At 43.0% G+C, this 10,899-nt stretch overlaps 1 protein-coding gene across 1 annotated transcript; it reads left to right on the top strand.

Annotated features, from left to right (window-relative positions):
* Window positions 1–115: 115 nt before the first annotated feature.
* On the top strand, window positions 116–3,083 carry LOC124999346 (E3 ubiquitin-protein ligase rnf146-like). Its single transcript, XM_047574222.1, has 2 exons — window positions 116–368; window positions 937–3,083. Exon 2 carries the CDS (start codon window positions 938–940, stop codon window positions 2,000–2,002), a length of 1,065 nt encoding a protein of 354 aa, XP_047430178.1. The 5' UTR covers window positions 116–368; window position 937; the 3' UTR covers window positions 2,003–3,083.
* Window positions 3,084–10,899: the final 7,816 nt, after the last annotated feature.

The raw sequence follows: 10,899 nt of genomic DNA, 5'->3' as shown, positions 1-10,899 counted from the left end.
TGTAGAGTTTACTACATAAGACGTTGCATAACAATTTCGACAATGAAAATGCGACTCTCAAATTCACGTGACTAACGACGGGCAGCCACCTGATCTACAAAACATGTGTCAACGTGAATCAGCTGGCCCCGGTCTCATTGGCTGTGTCTCTACTACAGTCAGTCTGTGACACCGAGGACCTGGAGCCGTGCGGTCTGTCCCGGAGCTGTGAAGTTAGTTGGGCTCGTCTGCTACGGTTCTCCCACAGCGAGCGCTGTCATTTCTTGGCGTAGTTCTTCCCAACTTTACATCCAAATGTTAATGAGGCTGTTTAAGCATCTCAACCCGTGTTTCTGGTGAGGACGCTTCCAGCGGCTTTGCGTGTCCAGGTGAGGAAAATGAATACAACTCTTAAGAAGCAACAACAACATGACAGCTAGCAGTTAGCCTCCAGCTAGCAGTTAGCCTGGTAGCTCTACCGGAGCTAACCACGGTAGCTAGTCAGCTCAAAGTGTGAGCTTAGCTGACTGTTGATTAGTTTCAATCTTACCCCACAGAGAAATACCTCTGACATAAGGCAATAAATCCAGTCCCTAAAACAATTATGTGTTAGCTAATGAGCGAGTTGGCTAACGTTAGCCTAGTTGGGTGTGGACGGTAGCGCTAATAAACCGAGAGGCCCTGTTAGGTTGGTTGTTTGTATAAACCACAAGAAAAGTTGGGCTTAGTGTTTTATTTGTCTCTTAAATGTTGGCCATACGATACCTTTCTAAAACTATTTTCATAGATATTTGTAAAACTCTAAATGTTATTTTCGGTACAGAAAGTGTCAACACAGCAACAAATGTCAGATTAACCTGATGTGCAATTTCATGTAATTGTCACTAAATCTGTCTAGTCACAAGTGGAAGCCGGCGTGTCCAGCTGTTTGATGACAGTGTTTCTCTCTCTCTGCAGCATGGCAGGCTGTGGAGAAGTCAGCCCGTCAGTGGCTGCCCTGGCTCCGTCCAAGCTGAGGGAAGAAGCGGGAGATCACTGTGCTACTCCCAGCCCCGCCGCCTCCCCTCCGGAGTGTGCCATCTGCCTGCAGAGCTGCATTCACCCCGTGCGGCTCCCGTGCTGCCATGTCTTCTGCTTCCTGTGCGTGAAAGGCGCCTCCTGGCAGAGCAAGCGCTGCGCTCTCTGCCGACAGGAAATCCCGGAGGACTTCCTGGAGCGGCCTGACCTCCTCTCGCCCGAAGAGCTGAAGGCGGCGGCCGCGGGGCTGAGCCGAGGCAGAGGGACCGGGGGCGGTTCCCGTGGAGACTACGCGTGGTACTACGAGGGCCGCAACGGCTGGTGGCAGTATGACGAGAGGACCAGCCAAGAGCTGGAGGAGGCCCACGCCAAGGGCAAGGAGAGCACAGAAATGCTGATCGCGGGGTTTCTTTACGTGGCCGATCTGAAAGCCATGGTGCAGTATCGGAGAAATGAGCGTGGTCGCAAGCGTAAGATAAAGAGGGATGTTGTGGATATCCCTAAGAAGGGGGTTGCGGGTTTGAGGTTAGATGCTGAACCCGTCCCCATCCCTGCCGTGCCAGTTGTTGCCCCGGCAGCAGCCGAACGCGTCTGTTCGGCTGATGGATCGGACTCTGCGGGACAATCCCAGTCGTCCGCTTTAGGGATTATGGCGTCTCTACCTCCCGTCAGGCCTGTAACACTCCTGGGGCATCCCTTCAATCGTCGCCCGTCCCCGTCACCCTCAGGGCTGGAAGAGTCTTTCTCCCAGCTTCTGATCGGCCAGCCCCAGGGTGAAGAGGTGGAAGGAGACGACGAGGCGTACGAGTGTGCATCTGGTAGCAGTGAGAGCGAGGAGGAAAAAGAGAACGGGAGAGCGGGTTCGATGCCGCAGAGTAGACACGAGCAGAGAGCGCAAAGACAGAGCCAGCCGACCAGAGTTCCTCCGAGGGGCAGGCCTTCGAGCTCGGCCGTCAGCCTGCGCTCACGCAGTCCTGATGGACAGTGCACTGTAACAGAAGTGTGAATAGATAGTAGTGACGTCAGGCCTCCGGATGAGAGCTGTTCAAGTTGATCAAAAAGGTTAGGAAACCAGTATGCATCCTTAAAAGTCACATGAAAGGAAAAATACCTTTATTGTGTCACCGTGTGTGTTTTCACCCACTTAATATGAGCTGAACATGATCGTGGGATGATCTTTGTTGTACTTCACCTGTTTGTGGATCATAGCTTAGGCCTTTGCCCCAATTTGAGTTTCACCCAGAAATAGCAAAAAAAAAAAAAAAAAAAAAAAAAAGCAATTCAAGGGGACTTTTAACTAGTGTTTCAGTGCCCTTTTTCTGCAAAAACTGGTTTTAGCAAGCAATACGTGGGGCACTGGTTAATTATGCATCTGTTTGAGCAGCAAAGGCTGTCACTGCCGCAGTTGTGACAGCGTAATGTGACCTCTTTGAAGTTATACTTTGCTGTCTGAGCTCATTGTTGATGTGGCTGATTTTTCTGCTGTGTCAAAAAACTTTTTTTTTTGTCTTTTTGAGTGTATAAATCAAGCTTAAATGTAGCACTTTATGTACCAGAAGGTTTAAACTATTTACTTTCTCCTGCTGTGCTGATTAGGTTCCAGCTTAATCAGGGCCTAATTTTAATTTAAACTGAAGTTTGTGTGCGTGTGTGTGCGTGTGTGTGTGCATACATTTAAGTGTAGGAGAAGGACAAAGGCTGAATTCCCTCTGTTTTAGTGTGAAAGTCTTGTTTTAATAAGGACATGCTTGTGTTGTTTTGAGCAGTCTCAAGTGCTGAAAGGCTGCTGGCAGAACCACTGGAAAGCATTAGGTTAAATATGTAGAGACACATTTAGATTTCTATTTCTTGTCACAGTACTCTCCTTAGGGCTACTATCAAAGCGCCGGCATTGACACGTACTTGGACCGGCTCAAACTGTTCTCACACGCTCAGTTTTTTTCTCTGTCGCTCCAGCTGCTATTATTTTAACTGTCAACTTTTCACTGTTTGTGTCTTACTGCCGAATCACTTAAGTCATTTTGTCTGTTTGGTGTTAACCGTGTGGTGTTTTGTCAAGTTATTAAAATGTTTATGATTTAAAATCACATGCTGGCTCTTCTTTTTTTTTTTTAATTTTTTCATGGCGATATATATATATAATAAGGAGAAGAAACCACACTGACAATAGTCCTGTCTGCTAAAAACCACAAATTCAAGGGTAGTGTACCTCAAGTGTCCACAGGATGGCGCTCTTGTATAAATAAGTGAAGTCCTCGACTACCTTTTTACATGCCGTGGTCCAGACAGATTTGTTGTTGAAAACTTGCCAATGATGGAGTGACAGCTGTTTTTACATTGATGTTTTTGGGCAAAATTTTACATTTCTGTTAATAACATCAGCTCTTACAAACCGTGCACTTGTATCAATTCAAAAGAATTGTTATTGCCGAGCTTGAGCGCACAGATCATCAAGAAACTCACATTATGAAATGAATTAGGCATAACACAGAATATGTTAACACATTCTCCTTGTAATGCACCTGCAATGACAGAAGCTGGAAAGTCTATTTCTTTATTTTCTACAACGTCGCCACTAGAAGCTGCTGAGCAGCAGCATTTGCCAAGTGAAGAAAACCACAGTGTGTGCAGTCGGTCTGTGACTTGAATGAGAAACACGGCTTAATAGGCCAGAGTTTCCATGGGACTGAGTGCACTGTATATTCATTCATGATAAAGTGGCCAAATGTTGTGTTTCTGCTTTGAGATAATTCATATACATCTGCTTCCTTTAATATCTGTGTATGCCACAATCATAACAATCTTCATTACTCCTTTAAACTAGTGTCACGTGCCATATGTAAGGAGGACTGGATCTAACAAAGCTGAAAATGAACAAAGAAATGTCTGAACAAGTAAATTAACACTAAGTGTGTAATTTCTGTATAATTTTTACATGAGGTTTTCACCCCTAATCACCTCAGTTTTTGCCTGTTCTTTGACCAAGTTTTGAACCTCAGTAAAAAGAACAAGTCATTATGTCCACTCACTTGATGCATGTGATGACATTGTTTAGAGGCATAAATCAGATCAAGGGTATATAACCATTTATAAAGCTTTGATGAACTCAGTGGCCTCAATAAAGTTTATCTGGAGCGGTCAAGTGAAAGACCATTGGAACCGGTGTAAACTGATATAGCACATGCAGAAAATGTGAAGATTTTACCATTTTCAGCTGTTCTTCATTAATCCGCCCTCGGTGGTCAGTCACGTAGACAGAACCTGCTGTGAGTAAAAGGCAGATTATATTACTTGGAGTTTGCCAAACGGCGTATAAAAATTTAATTGAATTTTTTATCTGTGAGCACATGTCTGTCATCGACATCAATGTACCCTCTAACGCCGCCCCCACAGTGAAGCATGGCGGCGGCACTGTCATTCTTTAAGGATGTTTTCAGGCAAAAAAAAGAGACCTGATGACGTAGGGCTGAAGGTTCACGGGTCCTCTTTTTAACAACAATAAACCAAAGCCAACGGCGTAGACAATACTGACATGGCTTCAGGACAACTCTGTTCTTGAATGGCAGTCAAAACCAAAATCTTAACAGATTAAGTTTGACGTTGTTGTGATTTTTGAGTAAACTAATGGGGAACAAAAACTGCAAACCAAAGGACTCTGAGTACTTTATGAGGTCAGTATGTTGAAAAAAGGAGCAGCTAATTAGCATGACAGTGTGGTGTGACTGAACCCATATGAAAAGTACCATTTGATGCGTAGCTTGTATGAAGATATAATATATAGGGTGGCCTAACCTGACCTCACATAAACCAATCACTGACCTACCAAATGAGGTGCCTTTTTTAGACATGAAGGTCTCGGCATCTCATGTTGTTTGAATATATATCGAAACCCACGGTGAAAGTTTTACTTTTACTTAAATAAAAAAACAATGCAATAATTGAAATACACAGTATAAATGTAGTATTCAATAGTGAAAGTAATTAACATCATGCTGTAGCTTTTGCAAAAAATTGTGGTAAATTTTTTTTAATCTTCTCAAGTAACACTCAAAATGTCATGCATAACATTAAGTGTGTTTTGTCCTGTACGCAGATGCACCATATGTTATAAACTATTAAAACCATATCCTTGTCTGCATGCTATGAAACACTGACAGATACATTTACATGGAAACAGAGTCTGTATTTAGATGAACATGTATGCAACAGAACAGGGAGGGAGGGAGGGGGTGCAGGATACAATGTGAAGGACAACAGAAGAAGAGCAGATGCTGAAGAGTACACCATGTTAACAAAGAGATTTAGTCTTGAGTAGACGAACTATTATGTTTCTCATGGCGTGCATGATGAGAGGTCATGGCTGCTTGAGGGTTTGGGCGTGAATTATACGCCAAACTTAGTTTCTCAGCACAGACAGACTGACAGGAGTCTAGGCCTCTATATGTTTTCAGGCACATAGCTGCCATTGCACTCCACCCTTGCCTGTTTCTTCACGCCACAGGAAATACACACCATGTCTCCAATAGTTACACCCCGGTTACAGTAGTGCCACAAATAGTCCCATCGTGCTCTCATCAGTTGCCACCTCAAGGCCCGACATTGTAAAATAAAATAAAAAAATCTTGAAAGAGGAAGACTGTTCTTGTTCATTAAATGCTGCCAGTTTTGCATAACTGAATTGATAAAATGCTGGATGCTAATTTATTTAACTAGCATCATTTGACTAAGTCTATTTTAATAGATTCATATTTAAAAGAAATTTTCATATTTTGGATCTGTGTTGCAGCTGTGCATGCTGCGTCTTTACATTTATGTACAGTATATGGTCATAATGCAGAGATTCACAGACAGGGTACCTCACTCATGCAGCAGCCAGATATGACTTCACTCCTACTGTAACCCTCATCGACCTAACACCATTAGAGCCTATCGAGTGACATGCCTCGCTAAGCCTGGTGCTACTGAACCATTTATATCAGAGACGTATCACGTCATTACTATGATGACCCCATAAAGTCTATATTATGAGTCTTCTCCATTTTTAAATACACTGCCATGTGATTGCACAGTTGCAATCATTGCAGCATGTTTTCTGTGTGCTATCTAATGAAATGGGATTATGTAGAAAACATAGAGTGCTCAAAGCATACTAGAACCACTACAGTGTAGTAATAGAAGAAATGTAGCTTTATTCATGGAGCAGGAATCTACTTGCTGCCTAGTCTATTAATGGCACATTTTATGGCGTCTATGTCATTTTCCACCATATGTTAATTTTGGGGCATTGAGCTAAAGTAGGTGGATGACCCTGATGGAAGCCATGGGCCGAACCGCGTAATAAATTTCTTCCATTTACTACAAGTGCTGCTAGAGTCTTGACCTTTCTACAATTTGTTTTCCGTCTTCACGCACCTTGGTAGTAGGTGAAGTTCTCCCAGAAATAATACTTTTCATCTATAGCGCTGAACTAAAGTCACTTTCAGTCTGAAATTATGTGTTTAATGAACTTTTTCTACTTCACCATTATTGAGACCACTGTGCTCTAGGGAACACTCAGAGTTTTATGTGTTAAATAATATTTAATAATGTCTATTTAAATAAGTGGCGACTATAAACCCATGTATTGCTTGTATCACTGCAGTCAAGTGCATGATGAATTTAAATAGTTTATTCCATACTATATTACATGTTGTGTGATTTAGATTTTATTTGCTTGTTTTTTGTGGCATCATGCCAATATTACCTAATAGGCAGTAGATATTTTAGTTTGGTAATTCTGGTGGGGTCATGCAGGAAAATCCTACAATGCAATCCAGAAATAACATGATCAATACCCTCACAACAAAAACACAGAAGCCAGAGTACCCAGAGAAAACCCACGTTAGATGCAAACTCCACCCAGAAAGGCCTGAGTCAGACTCGAACCTGCACTTTCTCGTTGATGTGACAACAATAATAAAACATTTTTAAAAAAACACACAGCCCATGGTGTGAACGGCATAAACGCAATACACAGCAATCAATATACAAAGTCACCACACACAATATACCACAGTCAAACAGCCATTTCAGCTCCACAGACAGGTAAACAGCTCCGTGAGGTGTCCCTCGCACACACACACACACACACACACACACACATCACCAGTTAAGCATTACACAAATTCACAAGCGCCTTTTTACGAGCACCCGGTTACCCAAGTTTTCTGCTTAAACCACTCCTGGCTGAATGACCTAGTTTTATCTTATCCCTCTTGAGAAATGATTCCATCCTCTGTTCAATGTGATCCCAAACATTTTATCACCAACTTCTGCTCAAGTGGTAAAGTCCTAAATCGCACACTAGCCAAGTAGTCAACTCGATTCATCATGCAATGAATAAATGAAACGTGAATTAGCTCTTACATTATGTACGTTAGCTGAGCTAGCGAGACCTGTGCAGTCCCCGGCCAATGCTTCAAATCAGCCAATGAGAATCGCTTTCATGTGCACCAGTTCTCCAGTCCACAACACTGTAGGCCAGGGCCATCTCGGCTGTGCCCCACCAAGTTGAAACGCAGCATCAGGCTCAACAAACTATTGTAACACACGCATCTACAGTAAAAAAAACCTGCAGACATATCATTGGGGATAAAGTTTATTATTCATTAACTTATGCACGACAACATTTTTGACACAGGAAAACAGGACAGCCCTCTGGTGGGATCGTGCGACACGGCCCCTAATGCAAAGACACCACTGCTAATGGGGAATTTTGAGACTCCATATCCAGGCCATTGTCACTTTTCTTGGTCTGTTGGGTAACCCTCATGCAGTATGAACTGCTCTTTACCCTAATGATGCTTTTTGCTCCTCCTCCCTATGAGAAAATTGGTGCCACTGTCTTGTCTATAACTTAAACATAAGTGCACCGTTAGGTATGGTTGGGCTTGGTATCACTGCTAGAAACAAAGACTGACTAGACCATGGTACTAATCCATTCCTCTTCATATAAACTTTTGTGATATCGATTCAATATTTCTGCGAGAGCCACATTCAACTAGTAAGTCGCCTGTAGATTTAGTCAGTAAATTTAAGGCAGGCTTCGTAATTGTCATGCTGTACGTCTTTCGTTTCTGTGGCACGTTCATTAGTCACTTTAATGGTCATGATCGCCTCCCTACATTCTAGGATTCTCCACCAACATTACTTTGAAAGGGGACTGTCACTGCATCCTGGGCAAGGTGCAACCCAAGATGTTTTTGAAAACTTTCACATGCACATGGGAGGAGTCTGGCTCATCTGTCAATACCCACAGTATGTATAGGATCAGGGAATTCCTACAGAAGAGAAGGCCCCAGCCAGCTTGAAGGTTTGAGGATCCTTTGTGCTGTGACCCTTTGTGCTGTGACGTAACATCCCTCCTTCAAAACTGATTTTGTAGGAGAGCTACTGTAAGTGCCATTCAAATATAATGTAGGAATATTAGTGTTATTGTCTATAAATGAAGTACTTTGCCAAAAAATATTTAGATACTTGACATTAGCATTTAGTAAAGATTAGCTATACAGAGCAGTTAGCATGGCTGCAGACTCTTTGTCTATGTGTATTTGACTGGGGCAAACATAGACACATGGTGGGACCACAGGCCAGGCGGTGGTCATGAAGCCGCTCCCAGCTGACCACTCCACTGAAACCAAATTAAAATTGGTCATTTGTCACACGATAAATAGACCACGATAGTCACCTCTGCCGGGCAACACCAGCTAATCCCACGAGAGCGCCCCGCTCTTGTTTTGAAAGACGACCCTCACGGCTTGTCTTTCAAAGGGGAGATATTTGGGCCCCATTCTATTTTAATGGAGAGGTCTGAAATTCTCAAGAATGCTTTGGGCTCCTCGTGGCTGTTCGCAATGGCCCCACCTCTTGTACCGTTGCACTCATCATTCGGCATTTGAGATGAGCGCTTCAGTGGAAGGATGCAGACACACTGACAGTTTGGACACATGGACGAAGATAGAGTGAGCCAGACTGTGACTTTAGCTCCGGTCTAAGAGATGCAATGTTTTGTGCTTTGTAGATAAAGTAGGTGAAAAATGGAAGCGTAGAGTGGTCGGATTTAAAAGTACACCGTGGTCTAACGGGGTTGACCCCTGAATTCATTATTTAAGCTGTCAACAGTCCCGGCAGATGACCAACAGTTTGAACATTCATGTTGCGCATGTTACTGATACAGGTATCCAAGAGGAGCAGGCTCTGCAAATCATCTACAGTACGTGAATCCAGCCGTAGAATCAGCTTTGACTGATCTGTGAAAGAAAAAGAAAAAAGTTTGGTCTGCATCAAAATGAGATCATGACAAGGATGAGAACAGGTGTCCACCTCCCCAGCTTCTTCATCAAAGCATGCAGTCACATGTCCCGTGCAGGCAGATTCAAGTGTGGAGACATGCAAATGCTCAAATGCATGTTGTTCCAAACATGCAAACATGTCTCATCTATTAACTTTTAACAAGAACAAAACATAGCGTGTACTGCAAAGCGGGAGACCGGAGAAGCCTGTAAAAGGGCTGCAAAACAGCTCCGTTTCAGGTCATTAAGTCCTCATTATGTTTAACCTCTGAACCAGGGTGGTCCTGTCACTCTATTCACATTTTTGCGTAACATGCACACACGCACACGCATTTAAGTGGCAGTTTACTGTCTATTTTGAGTCAGTCGCAGAAGCAACTGACACATGCTGAGGATTTCAGCTGGAGCCCCATCTCCAGTGAATGATGGCGAATGTCAGGACAGAGATGCAACGTCGGGAGCAGAGGGCACAGGACAGGGGGACAGGTGGATGTGGGCGAGAAGAGGCAGAAAGGAACGTGAGATTCCCACGTGCCACAGGCATCCAACAAGACATTATATCAGCCTCCAGGTTGTTCTTCAGACACATGCAACGATCGCAGTCCAGTAGACCTTTTCACAGCAGGCATTCTGTCATTCTTCCATAGCAGGAAAAGCAAAGTGTTCTGTTTAGGAAAGCTAGTTCCTGGGTCTTATTATTGTCCATGCTGTCATGACTCAGTTTCTGCGTTCCCATTACCCCTAGAAATGCGCAAAATCTAAATAGCGCAACAAAAAGCTGGTAATGGAAACACCTACATTTTGAAAAACCTCTCACATAATCCTAAAACATTTTCACGCTCTCATGAAGTGGTTTTTTAGACATATTGATATGACAGTTTATTGCGATAGTGTAATAGAAACAGTGACCAGATCATTTGAAGTCCATCTTCCTCAAAGTGAAGTGTCGCTTGATGAGAATTTAAAAGAATAACGCGAGTCGAGACTTTACGAGAGGTCATTCGCAAAACACCTTTCAATGGAAACGCACAGAAATATCGCTTTTATTTTGCTAAAAATTGTAATGGTAATGCAGCTACTGCTACACTTGATGGAACTGATCCTTATTTTTGTACATTTTATTATATTAAACACATGTGATATTATCTAAGCAACTATCAATCAGTCTTAATTAGTATTTTTCTAATGAGTAATTTCAATTTGCAGAGGCAAAAGCAAATTAAATTTGACTGGTAACATTAAGATATTAGTTAGCCAGTGTGTGTGTTTTTACATGTTGGTGAAGGAAGTGCATTTATAACAATGGTACCTCAGTCTCTCTCCAGGCACCTGTACCTGTGCTCGAGTAAAGATGATAACAGTTGGCTGTAATGTGCAATTTCCCTGATATATATCTTTGATTACCAGTTTGATTTAAACGCTGAACATCTCTCCCATTGGCTCAAGTGCTCATGCGACACAGATGCCATGTATAAATCTAGTCCGGTTCCAGGATGGCAGTACATTGCCAAACACACACATGCAGTAACCACTCCTTCACAAGGGCAGAGTGGCACCCTAACCATGATCAAAG

This window comes from Mugil cephalus, chromosome 21 (assembly GCF_022458985.1).
Source record: "Mugil cephalus isolate CIBA_MC_2020 chromosome 21, CIBA_Mcephalus_1.1, whole genome shotgun sequence".
NCBI classification, from domain to species: Eukaryota; Metazoa; Chordata; class Actinopteri; order Mugiliformes; family Mugilidae; genus Mugil; species Mugil cephalus.
This window is presented reverse-complemented; position numbering and strand designations above follow the sequence as displayed.